Genomic DNA, 20,406 nt, shown 5'->3' with positions numbered 1-20,406 from the left:
GATTCCAGATTTGGCTTAGAATATCTGCCATACTTACAGTCAGGAACTTGTATCCAAGCACGGAGACAACTCCTGCAATGCTTCCAATGATCATAGCCACATATGGGCTAATATCCATGTCTGCACAAGTGCCCACAGCAACTCCTCCTGCGAGGGTAGCATTCTGAATGTGCACCTGTGTGGAGAATCGTGAGTGAGCGTTATGAGGGAGGGTTCAGAAGGACTACAGAAATGTGGAGTTCAGTGCTCACAGACACAGTCTTCAGCTGCAAGGGATACTGATACATACATACATATATATGCGTGTGTATGTGTGTGTGTATATATATATACATATGTATATATATATTAATATTAATTGAGAGAATCATATGTGTAAAAGATTAAAACAGAAACCACAAAAATAACATGATTCATGTTAAAAATAAAAGAGGTAACTACAGACTTTTTCTTAAGTCTTCTACATTTGATCTTTCCAGGGTCCTTTGGTAGCAGAGGGGACCAGAGGTGGGAGGGATGTGAGAAAACCAAAATAATTTGTAGAGGGAGATAGGGTACATAGAGTGTAAAGCAAATATTCTAGCAGTGTTTTGCCTATTTATGCAGATTTTGGAAAACATCTGTGTTTATCTCAATCCAAAAGAGTACTGTGGCTGCAATGTGCCAATATTCAAACATTCAATATTCATTGTAGAAACATGGAAATGTACACATTACATTGGAAAGACAACAGCATTTGCAAGTAACACTGTACTGAGAACATTTGGGGATGCAGAGAGGGGAATCAGTTTCTCCTTATTAGGATTCCTCCTAAACCACAATCTAGTCATTTGCCTGAGGAAAAGAGATTATCCGGATATTTATTTATTTATTTATTTATTTATTTATTTGGTACTGGGAATTGATTTAGGAATGCCTAACCACAGAACCACATCCCCAGGCATTTTTATTTATTTATTTTACAATTTTGAGACAGGGCTCACTAAGTTGCTTAGGATTTCTCTTAGTTGCTGAGGATGTCCTTGAACTTGTGATACTCCTGCCTCAGCCTCTCAAGTTAGGGGTATTCTTTTGTTTGTTTGTTTTGGTGGTACTGGGGATTGAATGCTAGGATTTGTGCACACGAGGGCGCTCTGTCACTGATCTATATCCCCAAGATTATCTGTATGTTTTACAGTGAGCTGTAAATGTGTGATGTTTTTTCTTCTCATGGTTTCTAATTGCTTAGGGTTTGTAAAGAATTGAACTACATGACTTAATTCATGCTTTAAAAAATAAATTCTAATACCCTTTTCCTCCCCAGGCTAATGAGGAAGGAAGGTAGACCATCCATAGGCAGATAGGATAAGGGCCTTGGAGAAGGGAAAGAGGGAATGAGACCTTGACATCCTGAAAGTGACATTGGGTCTGGGGAACACCCTGTCACTGCTGCTGACAACTTCAATTGCAACAGCTCTTCCTTAGTTACTCCTACTCCCAACCCTAGCAATGGCCAGCTACACAATCTCTAAAGCACTACCTCTTTTGCCAACGAAACCTCACCCCCATCCTTATGTTAATAAAGGCTTGAAAAACTACACTCCTCAGATTTGTTGAGGAAGACAAAATAGAGAGAGTTGATCCTTTCTGAGTCCTCTATCCCACCAACCATAGGGACAGATGAAGCCCACAAAAACTCCTAGACAGTGGATGCCCATTATCATCTCTATCAGGATTCCTCCTGTTTTGGAGGGCTCTGCTTTCTATTATACTAATAAATCCTATTACTTTGCTTTAATCCTTGTGTCTGTGGATTTTATTCTTCAAATGCGTAAGACAAAGAACCCACCTGCCATCATGTTCCATGTTATACTACTTTTTCTTTAGCTTCACTAGCAAGAAGCTCAAAATACCAGATAGGGTGCATTTTAAACTATATATATATGGGAGAGAGAAGAGAGAGAGAGAGGGAAAGGAGGGAAAGAGAGAGAATTTTAAAAAATATTTGTTTTTCAGTTTTCAGCTGACACAACATATTTATTTTATGTGGTGCTGAGGATTGAACCCAGCGCCTCAAGCATGCCAGGCGAGCACATTACCACTTGAGTCACATCCCCAGCCCAACAGTATATTCTTTTGAACTAGTTCTATACACGTTAAAGTTGCAAAAATACTGTAGGCATTTTCCTTACATACCTCACTCATCTCCCTTGTGTTAACATCTTACATGACTATAGAAAAATGAAATTAGCACTGAGTTAATAATTAAAGATCCTATTTGATTTTCACTATTATTCGTACTAAGGTCCTTTTCTTTTCCAGAATCCTATTCAGGATCCCACAATGCATTTAGTAGTTATTTCTTTGAGAGGAATATTTAGTCAGGAATATCCAATAAACATATGCCATTGTTATTCTTTTTTTTTTTTTTTTTTTTCTCTTTGACAGGTCTTGTATTTAAAGAAGTTTTTTTTAAGAACTTTGGAACAGTTAGGTCTATTATGAAAGAAGTATACTTTAAAGCTTTGATTTTTATCAAGTACCTTTCCTATAGACTGTAAATCTCTTGAGAACACCTGAATTTGTCAGAGTACACATTTGATGAATGAATGAATAAACGTTATTACTTTTCTTTAAAACATTCTCCAAGGTGTGTGTGGTTTTGTGGTTTGTCCTGGTAGCTCAGCAGTAAGGCAGGAATGACTGACTTATTGGAGCAACTGCGAGCTTCACTGAGTGAAATTTGCACGGGGGTTGACAGGGCACTCACCATATTGAGCTTGCCTCCATGTGTGACAAGGCTGGATAAGGCAAAGGCTGTGAGCACACAGGCAGCAAGAGAGAAGTAAGTGTTGACGATGGCCCTATTCTGTTCCTCTCCAGGTTCTGCAATGGCTGAATTAAAGCTGGGCCAAAATATCCATAGAAAAATAGTCCCTGCAAATCATACGAGGGACTATTAGTTCTGAATGGGGAAGACCATACAAAGGAGGCAGTTTGCTGAGGTCACTGACATTGTTTCTAATTTTAGGCTTAGTTATCTAGATTTAGGAGAAAAGAGGAGCATTGAGGCAGCATAAACAGAGTCGTCTTCAAAGGAGGTTCCTTTTTAAGCATCTTTGCAACCATATTGAAGTAACTTTCCTGCATGCCTGACCAAAAAGACAAAAATCAGCCAAATTCATCCCCACTCACCAATCATTGCAAACATGTCTGAGTAGTACGTGGACTCTTCATTCCTATGCCCCTTTCTCAGGCCAGATCGATATAAGATGCCTGCTACAGCCAAGCCAAAGTAGGCCCCAAAGGCGTGGATGGTCATTGATGCCCCAATATCAGTGGCCTAAGGGGGAAAAATGGCATGCACATAAATAGAGGTGAAATCAAACTCACTACAGATGTCAACGAAAGGACTGTCACACTAGTTATATAATAAACTAATAGTAGGGGGAGAGAGACAGACTGACTTGAAAGAACATGTTTTAGTTTCCTCTTGAGACGTGACATCAGTGTGACCCAGTTTTCTGCATTTCCTGCCTCTAGAGCAAAGCAGAGTGCCACGCCGACTTGGTTGCTCCAGCATTTATTCAGTCAGGAGAAAAATACAAATTAAAGATTTTCAAATTGGGTTGAGGGGAAGTAAAAAGATTATTCTGGATGTGTCCATCTTTGACTGGACATGGATGGATCTCGTTCCCCTGAAGAGCCATACGTGGCTGGAATGATTCCAGGTGTCCTCATAGCACCTCTGACCTTTCTGTCAACCTCCAGCCTCCAGACAACACTGGGTCCCCTCCCAGTTGGGAAACCTTCCTAAGCTTCACCTGGTGGTTTCAGGAGAGTAGGAGGCCGCAATTAATCCTACTTGGACTTTACAAATATCACATGAGTCTGTGTCTCTCTTTAAAAGCCCACGTTACTTTGGGCAAAAGAAACTGTTCTGTTTCTCCTGCTGGAGCCACCAAACGTCTGCAGGGTCTTTGATTAATCTGATTTTCTTAACTTGGAGGCTTCATTTGTACCAGCCAAACCTTTCCCCTTGCTTTATCTTTATTTTTTAGGGTACCGGGGGTGTTGAACTCAGGGGCACTCAACCACTGAGTCACATCCCCAGCCCTATTTTGTATTTTATTTAGAGATAGGATCTCACTAAGTTGCTTAATGCTTCACCATTGCTGAGACTGGCTTTGAAATCGAGATCCTTCTGTCTCAGCCTCCTGAGCCACTGGGATAATAGGTGTGTGCCACTGAGCCCTGCTCCCTTTGCTTTAACTAGAGGTTTCCCTTGGATTCCTCAATACCAGTTTGAGGCTCTGTACTTACTGTTACCTTGGCTTATAGTACATTTCTCCCTACTAGTTACTTGAGAAACTCTCACCTCCCCTTCAGGTCCAGCTTAACTGTCACTTCCTCAGAGAAGCCCCTCCTTGACTCTACAATCTAAATTAAGTACTTTCTTATGTCCCCTCACCCTACTCCTTATTTCTTGTGCCTATGGCAGGTGGGATGGATGTGTAATTATTTGTTTGATTTTTGTCTCCTTCACTAGATTTTAAGTTCTATTAAGAGAGGAGCCTCAACTATTTTGTTTCTCAGTGAATCACCAATACCTGGGAAATTCAAATATTTAAAATTGCATGAAATGTTCAATAGATGTACAAACAAAATAAGAAAATAATCTGTTTCTAAACCTTGGGGAAATCAATGAAATTTTCATGGAGAGAAAGAAATTTGATCAAGACCTTAACAATAGCTTGTATAAGGCTTTTTATAGGCTATTCTCTTATGTTTGAAATATGAATAGGAGTTAATCATTTGATAAGCAACAAAGTGTAATAAAAAGAGTCACGGAGTTAGAAAACAGTGAGTTTCAATCCCAGAAAGGTGGGATTTAGCATCTGTGGTCATCATTTTATTTTATTTTTGGGTACTAGAGGTTGAACTCAGGAGCACTTGGCCACTGAGCCACATCCTAGGCCTATTTTGTATTTTATTTAGACAGGGTCTCACTAAGCGAGTTTAGTGCCTTGCTTTTGCAGAGGCTTTGAACTTGTGATCCTCCTTCCTCAGCCTCCTGAGCTCCTGGGATTACAGGCGTGTGCCCCTGTGCCTGGCTTGGTCATCAGTTTTATTGTGTGTAAATGGTCACAACAGCTATATTGCCTTACGCTGTTGTGAGGATGGGGTGAGATGGTGTATAGAAACCCTCGTTTACAACATCACTCAGTAAGCCATGGCTATCGTCACTGCTGTGCTATCACCTGTCATTGAGGTTTGCCCCAGCAATAGAGAGGCTACCCAATACTTGCAGAGGTCAGAGCTCTTGGCTAGAGCTAGCCAAGTATAAACACTTTAATCCTTACCTGAAATATCTCACCAACCAGATATTCATTGCCAGCAAAGGCAGCAATTTCTAAAATTGTCATGATGAGCATTTGGATGGGACTTGTTTTTCCTAGGACAGCTCCAAAAGAAATCAGAACAGTGGCTGTACTGAAGTCTGCATTTATTATGCTGAGGGAAAGAAAGAATCAATTGAAAAGTAGTCCATACAAAATGTATGTGAGTCCTAAGGTGGAGCTACAGCACCACCCTTGCTGGGCACAAGCCCCTCTCCATTCATCCTGCATTCCTCCCAGGACCACTCTTACTGCCACTTCCTCCCCCACCTCCTTTCGCCCATGTACTCTTCAGTTGCCCTCACTTTTCTTTGTTTTAACTCACTTTTTCCTTTATCTCATTTAGAGTACTTTAGTTTTGTTGATCTGAAAACAGAATTATTTCCTCGAGCAATTACTGATAGTCTCACAACAAGAATACATAATTGCATCTAAAAAAAATCTTCAAAAAAAAATCTAATGACAGATTTTTGTTACTCATAGCTGAGATGAAAGGGACAATTATTTTTATGAATGGGGATTTCTCATTTTAAACCAGAGATGTTATAGACATGAATGGATGACTCAGCTCAGTAGAGCAAGACACTGATTTGGACCCTCAGATTTCAATACTCTTCTGTTGCCTAAAGAGACAATTTGCCAGATAATTTAGAGACAGAGTGACAATGAACCAGAGAAACAACTGATCTGAAAACACAGTGGTTGAAAAATAAAGGATTGTCTTACTATTCTTTGGTTGCTAGAATGAAATACCATAAATTGGGTAACTTATAAGCAACAGAAATTCATTTCTCATAATTCTGGAGGCTTAGAAGAACAAGATCAAGATGCTGACAGATTCAGTGTCTGGTGAGGGCTTGCTTTCTGGTTCATAGATGTTACTTCCACCTGTGTCCTGACATTATGGAAAGGGAGAAGATTTTCTCTTGGGCTTCTTTTTTTAAAAAAATATATTTATTATACTTTTAGGTGTAGATGGACACAACACAATGCCCTTATTTTTATGTGGTGCTGAGGATCAAACCCGGGTCCCGCCTGTGCTAGGCGAGCGCTCTACTACTGAGCCACAATCCCAGCCCCTGGGCTTCTTTTTTAAAGGCATCTACCTTTATGGAAATTCTACCCTCCTGAACCAATCACCTCCCACAGAACCCACCTCCTACTATCACTTTAGGGGTTAAGATTTCATCAGATGAATTTGGTGGGGAGGAGGCAAAAACATTCAGACCATAGCCAAGATACTCACTTTTTGATTCCAATCTGAATTTTCTCTCCATGGCTGTGCAGGATCCCTTGTATAATAATGCCCCATTGGAGGCCCAGAGCAGCGACAAATAGGTTGATACCCACACCGCTGAAGCCATATTTTTTCAGAAAGGTCATGAGGAAGCCAAACCCAACAAATATCATTACATGCACATCTTGGAATACTGAAAAAGAACAGAGGACAGTCTTCATGAGGGGAGTACAAAGAACATGTTGTATCGTAGTACATAGCACTTATTAAATCAACCTTTACATAAAACCTTACAAGAGGAGAGCATCAACTGGGAGGCAAAAGGCTGGTTCCAAAGCCAACTTGGCTACTTACCAGCCACAAGACTTTGACAAGTTATGCACAATTTGAATTTTTTCTTAGAAAACTACAAACTATAATACCAATGTGATTTTCATTCTCTCCCTAAAGATTTTCCAAGATTTTTTTTTTTGTGTGTGTGAGATTTTGTACCCAAGAAAAGCTTTCCAAAGCACACTATAAATATTACACCCTCTAGAAAGACTTTCCCAATACTCCAGAAAAAATTAATATTTCTTCTTGTTATTTACACAGTTTCTTTCTACACCTCAGTTTTTTTGTTTGCCAAGTTGCATTAGCATTTATCTTGCATACATTATACTGTAATGGTTAACTAGTCCATGAGGTATTTATCTCCTACACTGGATTATAATCTTATTTAAAAATATTTTAATGGGTATATTATAATTATATATAATACCACCATTGTGTATAATTATAGTGAAACACTAAAAATATGGAAAAATAAAAAGTGGGATTTATTATACCTTATTTTTATGTTCACATAATAATAATTTGATCGATCTCATTTCCCAATACCTTCCCTTTCCCTCCCTTTCTCCCTCTTTTTTTCCCGATCCACTTGCTATACTTATCTTCCTTCTATTATAATTATTTTATTACTCCAATTAGTGCATTATAGTTATGTATGTAAATGAGATTCATTGTGGTATATTCATACACAGATAGCGTAATTTGTTAGATTTCGTTCCCCAGCATTTACCCATGTCCTTTCTTTCCTCTTCCCTCTTTCAGTTCCCTTCCTCTACTGATCTCTTTTGTATTTTTGTGAGATTCCTTTATGTTTTCTTTCTCTCTCTAGCTTCTGCACATGAGAGAAAACAATCAATCCTTGACTTTCTGAGGTTCACTTATTTCACTTAGTATGATGTTCTTAAAAAAAAATTTTTTTTTGGAGTACTAAAGTTTGAACACAGGAGCATTCTCTGCCACTAAACTAGAGCCCCAGCCCTTTTTAATTTTTATTATGAGACAGCATCTTGGTAAGTCTCCCAGGCTGACCTTGAACCTGTGTTCCTCCTGCATTACCCTCCTGAGTCGCTGGGATTACAGACGTGGGATTACATATGTGACTTAAACTGTGAGTTTCTTGGTTGAAGGGATTAGGACATATTTATCTTTTTCTCCTTGAATTTGGGAAGATACCTTGCATATAACAGAAGTAGTAATTAATGTCTGATGGATGAACGAATAAATAAGGAGTATCCATTTACCAAATGGGTATAATAGTACCAGCCCTGGAAGTGTTACCGGATCATTATTTGAGTCTATTTGGAAAATGTTGTTATAGACATTTATAAACCACTTTACAAAACCATGAGGCTGTAAACAAACATAAAAGCTCTGCCCTGTTAAAGAAAGAGCACTTGACTTAGTTTCTGGAAACATGGGCTTAGGCTCCCCTATTCTATCTCAGGATTATGTGACCTTGAGTAGTCACCTATTGTCTATGAGTTTCAGTGTTTCAGCTACAAACCTTATAACACAGGGCTACTCTAAGTGGTATAACCTATGTAGAAGTATTTGCATACAGTAAATATTATGCAAATGAAACACATGGTCAAATGTGATATAGTGAAACAGGCTATTCCCTCAAGGAAACTAGAGTTTAGTTGACTGAAACATGTGTTTGGATAGGTAAAATTGATATATATATATATATATATTTTTTTTTTGCCAGGCGCATAGCACATGTCTGTAATCCCAGCAGCTGTGGAGGATAAGGCAGGAGGATTGTGAATTCAATCAGTGAGATTGTGAAATCAATTCGGCGAGATCCTGTCTCTAAGTAAAATACAAAATAGGGCTGGGGGAGTGGCTCAGTGTTCAAGTGCCCCTGAGTTTAATCCCTGGTACCTTCTCCTCTGACCCAATCGATATTTTTGCACCAAACTTGCCACTGAAAATTGTTGACTATTGACAATTCCTTTAGTTCAGTATAGTAGGTGAACAAAAAATAATTAAATTGGAAGCAAATGTGAAACCAGAGGGAGAAAATTTTAGGTGTTGAATTAGTGTAATTATTGTACATGGAGGTGTAAGTGGAAATGATAGCAGGAAAGACATGTATAGAAAATATGTCCTAGAGGAAGCTGAGATAAGAAGTCAATCAGTTTCATAAAAGGTGGTTTCAGGATTGGAATTCGGGTCTGATTCCATGCATTTTTCCCTTAATCAAGCATGGTGGGAGTATTAAGATGACCAAGGTCTGCTTGGTCTCCCAAGGCATGTAGGGGTGTCCGTTTGGCTCCTCTTCTGCTCCATCACAGGCTCAGGAAGCAGTGTTTCTGAGGGTGGGAGACCAGGGTACCCCACTCAGGCTAGCCTTCTGTATTAGATAGACAATGAGATGTCCTCTCAGAATCAAAGCTCTTATACGTCCAATTTGCATCAGCTATTCAGAGTGCTGCCAGATGACAGCACTAAACTCTGAATTCTTTCTGGAAAATGCTCTTGTTTTGCTCATGGTCACAGCTCTTCCCCAGGGTGGTCTGTATCCCATGACTGATTCACACAAGCATTCCCTTGTCTCAGGAGAAGACCACCGGAAGATAGACAATCCCAGCCTCAGAGTCTCCTGTGGAAGAGCTGAGCCCTTCTCCTGCCCAAACCTTTCTCCCACAGGGCTGATCATTATGGCATTGACCCTCATCCCATACTTACCCAGGGAACCCCAAAGCTGGGATTGCACCTGAGCCACTGACGGTCATCTGTCAACTAAAACCAACCTGTGAAATATAGTTGACCATATATATTCATTTCTCTTTATATATAGCCGCCATTTAACTTTTACATGTAAATATGTGCTTTATATAATAGACTAAGTTGGAGGGCAATTTAGAGAATAAGCATGACTCTTATTAACCATGATTTTATTAAACTTTTCTGGGACTCCATTTCTCCTTTTCTACAGAAGATTTGGATTATATGATGTCTAAAGTGTCATCTAATATTTATTTAATTTGATTTTCATGTTAGGAACCTAAGGCCCAGAGAAGTTAGGTGAGTTACTTGTAAAAGACTGGAATAAAAATAAGGATCCTATAAAAATACAGATTTAGTTTTATGTTTCAAGGTTCTGCTACTACCCATTTACTTCGCTGTTACTGTCATTACACAAAGTTGCTTTCCTAAACATTCTTTTCTTATTTCTTAGAGTATTCTTGTTCTCTCTATAATCTACTGATTTTAAAGTTTGCAGTAACCAACTCATTTTAAAAATTGTTTTTATATAATTTTGTACTGTGTTACATCAGGAGAAGTTACTCTTCAGGTTTGTCCCCTTCTCCCTGTGATGGAAAACCCGACATTTTCCATAAGGGGAGGGAGTTTTCTGTATTAACTGTGCAAATGTTTTGTTTTTGTCCACCGGCCCCCATCTAATGCTTGTTACTGAATTACACCACAAGAGGGCACACAAACCTCATCTATTATTTGTATTATAATTTACTCCTGTTTTAAGAATTTGTGCGCCAACAAGGAAGAGACCACAAATTTAGTTTTGTTCTAGTTTCTGTAGAGGAAAGAAGGATTTAGTTAGGGATCTTCACATTGGTAAGATTTTCCAAAAAGTTTTGAAGATTTTCAAGACTTTTCTAAATTATTTATTCTTAACAGAGGACAGTTTTAGCACTTTGGATATACTTGGCAGAATCTGGAGATGTCTGTGGTTCTCACAATGTGAGGGGGTGGATGGGATGGGGAAGCTGAAGTCCTGAGGCTGGAGACTAGGGATGCTGCTACATATCCTATAATGCCCAGGACAGTCCCTCACAACAAGGAGCTATTAGGTTCAAAATGCTAGCAGTGCTGCTGTTGAGAAACCTTCATCTAAGTCATATCATGCTTTTATAAGGATTCAGAATGGTATACAACTTTGCTTTTCTTTAAACATTTTACACTGAAGGAGAAAAGTCTGCCTCAATGTACCTGAGATTCTCTGCCTGGTACATGGCAAGTTTCACAGTTTTGAATGAGGATAACAGGGGTATGGAACCAGGGGTCTAGTTTTCTCTTGCTCCCTTCTCACATTGCTTACTGCTTCCTGAGTCCACACCCCCTAGTGCTTTTATTCTAAATGTTTTCCTGAAAATCGCAAATAGAAAGTGGAGATACTGCAACATATAAAAGTGGAAAAATCTTAGTGGAGAATCCTACATTGTCCTTAGACTTCTCATGTCCCTGGTTGGGATGATTGTGTCTTCACATTTTAAGGAAGTATCACCCTCCTTAATTAAGTGCAACCCATGTTAGTGCTATAAAAAATAACAATTCAATTCTCTATTTGAATTTTAAATGCTGTATGTGACCTTGGATAATCAATGGATCTCCCCGAATCTTGGTTTCCTCATTTGTAAAATGAATCTTGCTTTATATGTCTCCAAGAGGGCTTGGAATTTATTTTATCTCCTCGAGTCTGCAGTGCTGGGGACAGAGTGCATTCTAAATACAGAATAAGCATGTAAAACTCAGGTGCATACAGTATACTTGGTAAAGTTTTATGTTTAGTATTGTTACATATTAAGTAGACTGTCACATTCAGGATCAGTCTTAAGGAAGGCCACAATAATTTAGCCATTTTAAAATAGTCAAACCTGGGCTGAGGATGTGGCTCAAGCGGTAGCGCTCGCCTGGCATGCGCGGGGCTCTGGGTTCGATCCTTAGCACCACATAAAAATAAAAAAATAAAGATGTTGTGTCCACCAAAAACTAAAAAATGAATATTAAAAAACTCTCTCTCTCTCTCTTAAAAAAAATAAAATAATCAAACCTTTTTTTGCCTGTGTAGAAAATTCACACACAACACACACACATACACACGCGCGTGCGATGCTTTAAGCTCACAGTGGTTTATTATGGGTATCCTTAGCAATTGATTAGAACAGTATAATTTGTTCAAAATAAGGAAAATGAAATCATTCATATTGTTTTATTGAGTAAATTCATTATCCCACAAAGAATATCTTCTTGCCCTTTGAAAGTCTATGGATGTTTGTGAAGTTCAGAAAATACTTTAAAAATCTACTGGGGACAATACATCTATAGACAGATGTTGCCTAAATTCCAACCTGGTAAACAACACTGCCCATATAATGTAGTGGAGTGGTTAAAGCACAAAGTTTAGAGGTAAACAACCAGGGTTGGAATTCAACTAGGCTTTTTCTTTTACTAACTATCTGACCTTGGGCAAATTGCTTAAACTCTTTAAACCCAAACTTCATCATAGGTGTTTCTTTGTAACATGTATACTAGTGGTTCTTCTGAGGACTAGAAAAAATGCAATTAAGTTTCATTATAATTAAGCTTCATTTTAATTACTGGTTTTATCATTAATTAAAATGTATGATCCTTTGCTACTACAAAGGATTTGGATTTAAGTTTGGACACCAAACCGGCCAGGACTCAACTATCATCATCATCATCACCACCACCACTCTCACCAGCACCATCCCTTTCATTGTATTAGTAAAGTTTAATTCACTTTGCTAATTTTTCTATTTTACTTCCACATATACCTTGCACTAGGATGCATGGCAAGCCCCAATAACTCCACATGCTTAAAACATAACATTGTTCTAATCCCCTACCACCCCAAAGAAACACAATGAAATGAAGCTCTCTTTTCCTTCTGCTTCAGATACATGTCTGCTGCACAAATTGTCTCTATCCACCCACACACAGCATCTTCACAACTGGAAGACTTCTAGGCACCTTTCTGCATATCCCTCTTCTTGCATTTAATTTGCTTATATGTCTGCTTTGTTGCTCTGTGTTCTCATTTATCATTTATTCAAACAAACCACAGAAGTAGCATATTCAGTGAGACATTTTCAGGAGAAAGTGAATGGAAGTCTGCAGGTAGGAATCATCAGATAGCTTGTGCAAAAATCCTGGCACTTGCAGCTTTTCAGGAAATGCCTTAGCTATCCCTGAATAAAGGGGTCACAGGTGAGGACCACTGGAAATTTCTCTAATTGAGACCATAAGGCTTTTATTCATAAAATGTGTTTGTAGGTCTTCTGGTGAAAATGTCAAAGCTTCTTTCCAATTAGAGGCTCATTGACTTTATTTTTTCTTATTTTAGTGGCTTGGGGGCTGGCAAAAGTAAGTTTGCTGTACATGCAGGATTTTGGCCTTGTGAGTCTCAGTCATTTGAGTCAGTAGGGTTGTATTCTGATGCTGCAGTCTGGCTGGGCACAAATCACGAGCCACTGAAGCAGGAACAAACTTTATTTCTGAACTCCACCAGCACACTCCACACACGCTCCCGGGAACTCCTCCCAAATGCCACGCGGCTCGTCCAGGAACCAGCAGCCGGAAATATCCCTCCTCTGGCACTTCCCCAACCAATGGGAACTCTCTGGGAATCCCCCCAAGAGCTCAACTGGAACTCAACAGGAACTCCGCGAGAACTCACTGGCATCACCTCTCAACTACTACTTCTGGCAAAAATGCCATGTGTCATCCTGACTTGACTGTGGCCCTCAACATTCTGAGGTCATCTTTTCCTTTGTAAAAAAAGTTTCTATTGGTATATTATAATTGTACACAATAGTGGGCTTCATGATGACATATGCATGCACATAATTTGATTAATTTTGTTCCTCAGTACTTTATTTTTTTCTCTTCTCTTTCTCCTCCCCATCTCCTTCCTTTATTCTACTATTCTCATATATATATGCATATATATATGTGTGTGTGTATATATATATATATATATATATATATATATATATATATATATATATATAATTTTGTAGTTATAGGTAGACACAATGTCTTTATTTTACTTAATGTGGTGTCAGTGCCTCACACATGCTAAGTGAGCACTCTACCTCTTAGCCAAAACCCCAGCCCTTCTATGTATTTTTTAGTTAGTGTGCTATAATTATACATAACAGTGGGATTCAATGTGATTATATTTGTACATGACATAACATAACTTGGTTGATTTCACTCCCAAGCATTTCCTCTTTCCCTTTCCTCCCTTCTTTTTGATCCCCTTCCTCTTTTCTGCTGTTTTATTTTCTAATGTAATGAGATCCTTTCCTCTTATTTCCTAAATTCCACACTTGAGAGGAAACAAGACCCTTGATTTTCTGAGTCTGGCTTATTTCGTATAATATATCATATATTCTTTATCCATTCATCTTTTAATGGACACCTAGGCTTGTTTTATAATTTGTCTATTGTGAACTGGGCTACTATAACTACTATAAACATGGGTATGTTTGTATTATATAGTATGCTAACATTAATTCTTTGGAAAAATACCAAGAAGTGGTATAACAGGGTCATATGGTACCATTCCTACTTTTTTGAGGAGCATTCATACTGATTTCTGTAGTGTCTGTACTAAGTTGCAGTTCTACAAATAATGTACAAGTTGAACTCTTGTTTATTATGAGAAGAGTGTCTTTATGTAATATCTTCCCTCCCCCCTCATATTTCAAATATTTAGAAAAGACAGTACAATGCACACTGAATGTTTCACCTATTCACCTACACTTTTTCAGTTATTAATATTTCCTATATTTGCTTTCTCTCTCCTTTCTGTACACACACACACACACACACACACACACACACACACACTTCTTCTTCTAAACCATTTAAAAGTAAGGTGATATTTTGTCCCAAACCACTTAAGCACTTCTCTCCTAAGTGAAAGTACATCATTCCAAAAAACCACAATATTACCACAACATCCAAAGAAATGCAAGACTAATTGATACAATATTATACAGATATATACAATATTCTTATAAATAATCATTTTGAATTAATTACTGCCCCTATAACGAAATTGCCCTTCTACTGAATATTTTGACTTGTTATCCATTTAAATTCTCTGTGTTGTGTCTGTGTGTCATGTATCTTTCGACTCCCATGTTCCTGATAGTTCTGAGATGTTGTTTGCCTTATTCACTGTGTTGATATTTCCACATGGTGAAAAACAATGGTGTGTAAAACTGCTTTGGCTTTGGCAGATATGAAAAGAGCTGCACCAAACTGAAATAGCAGTCATGCTAGTCTCCACCACACACTTGCAGGGAAAATAAAAGCAAGTTTTACTTAAGAATTTTCTTGATGAAGAAGTAAAAAAAAATCAACAATTGTATTCATTCTAATCCTCCCACAAATGTCTTCTTACTGTTTTGTGTGAATCAGCATAATGAAATGAAAATACACAGATAGCCCTTCTGAAATGCAATGGTATCACAGAAAAAAAAGTCCTTTTATGCTTATTTGAGTTGTTCACTGAATGAGCATTTTTTATTGGTTGTTTTAAGTTATACATAACATTAGGATTCATTTTGACATAAGTGTAAAAGCATGGAATATAATTTGCTCTAATTTAGTCCCTGATTCTTCCCCTTTCCCTCCCTTCTTCTCCCCCCTCCCACCCTGTTACCTTTCTTTTTTATTCTATGGATCTTTCAGGTATTTATTATTAGTTTTTTTTAAGTTAGTGTCTTTAGTGCCTTGTGGATATATATTCCATGACTGTGCAATTTACTGTGACATATTCATATATGTACATAGGAACATTAAAAGTAGAAAAAGGAAAAAGGAAAGTCAGGTCAGATCCATTTCACTGTTCTTTTCTTATCTTGTCCCTCTTCCCTCCCCTCAACCCTCAATCCCCTTCCTCTATGCCATTGATCTTGCTTCTATTTTGATGGAATCCCCCCTCCCCTTTTCCCTTTCTCTCTTGCTCTTTTCATTCTCATTTTGGACTAGTTTTCCCATATCAGGGAATACATTTGACCTTTGACATTCTGAGTCTGACTCAGGATGATAGTCTCCAGTTCCATCCATTTACTGGCAAATGCCATAATGTGATTTTTTTTAAATGACTGAGTAATACTCCACTGTGTATATATACACCATATTTTCTTTATCCATTCTTTTGTTGAAGGGCACCTAGGTTGGTTCCATAGCTTGACTATTGTGAATTGTGTTGCTGATTGAGAATCTTTTCTAAGGAATTCCATTGTTACTTGAAAGAAAGATTGACATATAAATTAAATAAGCCAAACTCAGAAAGATAAGAGTTGTGTGTTTTTCTCATATGTGGAAGCTAGAGAGGAAAAAGGAAATAAAGATGGGGGATCTCATGAGAATTGAAGGGAGATCTGTACAGTAGAGAAAAGGAACCAGGGGAAGGAGGAGAGGAGGAGAAGGAGAAATACTGGGGGCCAATACTGACCAAATTTCACTTTTATGTTATCTTTATTTATGAATATGTAACAACAAATTTCACTATTATGTATTATTATAATATACCAATAAAAATGTGGAAAAATGATTTCAGATTTGGGTATTTGTCAGATACTTTTTACAAAATGGATGAAATGAAATTGCCAATCATTTAAAATAATTGACAGTATTTGTTGCCATGAAATCTTCTGAGTTTTTAAAAAATTTGAATTTCAAAAAAATTTGTCACTACAAGCTTATCAAGTTTCTGTTATTTACTTCTTAATACTTTTCTGGTGAGATTGTTGGTGGTATTAACAAATACTTTTTTTTGACATTTTGTAATGCAATGTGTTAACACATGGAAGATCTGTATAACTCAGTGAGTCAATAGGTTTCAAATCAACAATGAACAATATTACAAAATTACACATAGGTACATGATCCACTGAAAGTGAATGAATATACCAAGGGATTTTAGCGTAACAAGAGTATGAATAGATCACTGACATGGTTTTAATGTCCCTTACATACTAATGACCCAACATTTGTGCAGTTTCTAATAGGATGTAAAGGATCTTCAAAGGGCCTTCTCTTTCAGGTCTAGTTTTCTCTGATTTGTTTATGTGTTAGTAAAGATTAACTCAGGCTTCAGTTCTTGTCAAATTCTTTGACTCAACAGAATGATCAACACTTTTGCAGGTACACAGAAGCCAAAGGACATAGCTAGCTTCTCAAGTGAGTATCTCAGAGGTCATTCATAACATGAAGCATGATATTCAGATTATATCACACTTCCACAGTTGTGCATAGGAATGTGTGCAAATCAAGGGTCACATAACACTGTTTCTTTTCTTCTATTCAAAGAAGCATAGCAGAATATAAGTTGGCAGGGTTAGGGAGAACAAATTGGTATCCACTTTAAAGCAAGTAAAATATAAGTAATTATACATATTTGCAAAAAAAAAAAAAAAAAAACCAACCCAAACTTTCACCAACCTGCAACTGAGAACTATTGTAATACATTGGATTTCTTAAGACATAAAAGGAGCTTTCTCACTATGCTTGAATCCCTGCACTTGGAACACTTGCATGGCACTAGGTAGTCACCTGAAATGTTTGCTGATTTGAATTGAACATTGTTTTCTAATAATGAATATTAACAATTTGTTCTCCAATGACTTATGCTGTTACATAAACTTTGTATAATTGTTTCAAATGTAGGAAAAATATATGTTGAACCACAATCATGTAGTTTCTCAGACTATTCTACAAGATATGTTAAACAAGGTTAGTGCATGTAGCTGAGCTAAAATATTAGAATGATCTAGGATTTTAGGTCTTGGGAGTCACTCTTACAGCAGAGTGATGTGTATAGATGAGAAAATGAGCAGCATTTTGAATGGATGAAGGCTGCCTTGTGAAAATTTTACTTTGTGGCATCTTACTACCATCTAAATGTGTACATCTACATATATAAATGTGCATGCAAATTCATTTTTTCTCATATGAGTATCATTCCAGATGCACAGGAGACAATTTAATTAATTGCATTCAAGAATATTAGGACTTAGATCTCTCATATTACCCTGGATGAGAAAGGTTGAAAAGACATCCCTGTCCTGCTGCATTAGTTTTCCTAATCCTGTTTCATTTATAGCCAAGGCATTTTATGACCCTTCAATTGTGTGTGCATGCGTGCATGCGCGTACACACACACACGCACACACACACACACCTTTGCCCCATGGGAACTATATTTCATAACAGTATGGGTTTTGCCCATTTTGCCTGTTTTAGTCACTGCCTAGGACCTAAAGCCTTAAAAATTCTTGACAAGAAGTAAGAACTTAATAACTATTTTCTTAACAAATTATAAAATGAAGGAATTTATATATTCCCTACAAGTAATAGAGTTGTGACTGTTAGAATATATGTGTAAAACAACTGTTTTAAGATATAATTGATATATAAACATTATTATAAACATTACATATATTTAAAGTGTACCTTGTACATTTTGATGTGTATGTACATTGTGAAATGATCATCATAATAAAGCTAATCAACATGTCCATGACATCTACATAGTTACCACTGCAAGTATGTGTAAGTGTATATAGTCAGAAGATTACAGATTTATTCTCCTAGTAAATTATAAGCTTGCAATATAGTATCCATTATCATAAACATGCTGAACGACAGATCTTGAGATCTTTAGTAACTTCCCTTTAATTTGGTAACTTTTTTTTAATCATTGGTCTTTTTAAAATTAATATATTACAGTGAAATGCATTACAATTCATATTACACATATAGAGCACAATTTTTCATATCTCTGGTTGTATACAAAGTATATTCACACCAATTCCTGTCTTCATACATGTACTTTGGATAATAATGACAATCACATTCCACCATCATTTATAACCCCATACTGGCTCCTTTTCCCTCCCACCCCTCTGCCCTATCTAGAGTTCATCTATTCCTCCCATGCTCCCTTTCCCTATCCCACAATGAATCAGCCTCCTTATATCAGAGAAAATATTTGGCATTTGTTTTTTTGGGATTGTCTAGCTTCACTTAGCATTATCTTTTATTTCAAATTCTGAATTAAAATGTCACTTAGGAGATTAGACTTGGGACTTAGAAAGTTTAGTTTGTGTGACAAAAATTATTAAGGTTTCAATATAATTTTATTTGAATAACAATCTTAGATCATATTTTTGGCATTTTGCTTATTATATTTTATTTCATGTTTTTGCTATCTGTTCTAGCCAGTGGGATTTTACAATTAAGGTACTGTATTTCTTTTCTCTTTTAATAAATTTGCTAGAGCACATATTTGATACTTAATATATTTATCTAATGAATAAATGAATGAATAAATAAAATATACCTAAGCATACAGAGTTGAGCATGATTCTGATTTTTTTCTATTGCTCTTTAACCTGAAAATTATAAAGTTTATTTAGTCAAGAGCCCTCTTAGTTATCTACACAGTGTAAGGGGAACTAGATTTACAGTCTGAGTCTCTGACCTATGGTCCTAACATACTCTTAACTTTCAATTTTGTATTTTTTCTAAGTCACTCTAGGTCCTGATTTCTACACGGGACTCCCCATGTTATTAATTCCTTCAGAAAACATAGGAATGAAAACACAGGTATTGTTTTTAAACAGCTTAAACACACTATAAATTATAATAAGCTTTGCTACCAATTTAAATAATTAAAATTTAAATTACTTGAACCTTATTTAAAAAATAAACCATCTGTGTAATAATGACTATAATTTCCCTTTCTGGTCAGCAAGCTAATGAGTATGTATGGCTCATAATAAGCACTGAGTGAAGTGTAGCTACCATTGTTAACTGTTTCATAGCCTGCCCCTTCATGCTTGAAACCCAATTTCTCCTCAGTCACTATTACCAGAGAAGGATTCTGCTTTTATCATGTGTCAGGTGTTCACAATTTCCTTTTCATCTCAAAGGAACAAAATGCCTTTCTTTCAAATATTATAAAACCTTGTGTATCCCCTTCAATTGAATTTCAGAAATTTCCTCTGTCATCTTAAATACCCTTTCTCACACCTTAGGACTCTACCTGGGGCCCAGAATCCCTTTCTTATCACTCCATTTTGTTTCCATTCTCTCTCCTACAAAGTTATCTTCAACTCTTTGTGGTCATAGTGAGGGGGTTTAATATTTTTATTATTTATGGAAAGAGTAGCCAATTCAAGGGACAAAGACAGTCATCTGGCAGTGGTAAGCAACACAAAAATTGACCAATTATTTTAATTTTCAGCTTCTTGTTCTGACACTTGAATAGACACAGATTCTAACAAACATCATAATCATGGAGAGAAGAAGATCAAGTGCCCCAGGAGATAGGCACAATACTCTCAGCACTTGCAACTGTCCCATATTCTACAAGGAGCTCAAGAGCTTACAGTATTATAGTATTCAAAGATTTCACATTCTGAGAACTCAAAGAACCCCAAAACAAATAATATGAAGTAAATTGCCTACTCACGAGGATATAACTGGAAGAATCTCTCCGATTCTGTTATCTGGGTGGTATTGGGTTGGTATATCATACCATGATCCGTCTCATACTCTGCAAATAATCCAAATAAAACAATCATAGCCACCTCCAGGCCTAAGGCCATGAGAGGAAAACTGAACCTCATGTTTGTGGCAAAGGACAGAGACACACTGAGGCTTTCA

General features: G+C 37.1%; 1 protein-coding gene across 1 annotated transcript in view; it reads right to left on the bottom strand.

The window, feature by feature from the left end:
• The window catches only part of Rhag (Rh associated glycoprotein), a 27,047-nt gene extending 6,641 nt beyond the window's left edge, over nt 1-20,406 (bottom strand). Inside the window, exons 1-6 of the mRNA XM_046425115.2 lie at nt 20,213-20,406; nt 6,625-6,808; nt 5,343-5,493; nt 3,175-3,322; nt 2,750-2,916; nt 38-175 (exon numbers count right to left, since the gene is read on the bottom strand). Of these exons, the coding sequence (XP_046281071.1) occupies nt 38-175; nt 2,750-2,916; nt 3,175-3,322; nt 5,343-5,493; nt 6,625-6,808; nt 20,213-20,369 (945 nt within the window). The 5' untranslated portion in view covers nt 20,370-20,406. The remainder of the gene's footprint in view (nt 1-37; nt 176-2,749; nt 2,917-3,174; nt 3,323-5,342; nt 5,494-6,624; nt 6,809-20,212) is intronic.

This window comes from Marmota monax, unplaced genomic scaffold, assembly GCF_021218885.2.
Source record: "Marmota monax isolate L192 unplaced genomic scaffold, Marmota_monax_Labrador192_F-V1.1 WCK01_AAM20220418_F8-fsc00355, whole genome shotgun sequence".
Classification (NCBI taxonomy): domain Eukaryota; kingdom Metazoa; phylum Chordata; class Mammalia; order Rodentia; family Sciuridae; genus Marmota; species Marmota monax.
Note: the sequence above shows the minus strand (reverse complement) of the source record. Positions and strands in the feature narration are given on the sequence as shown.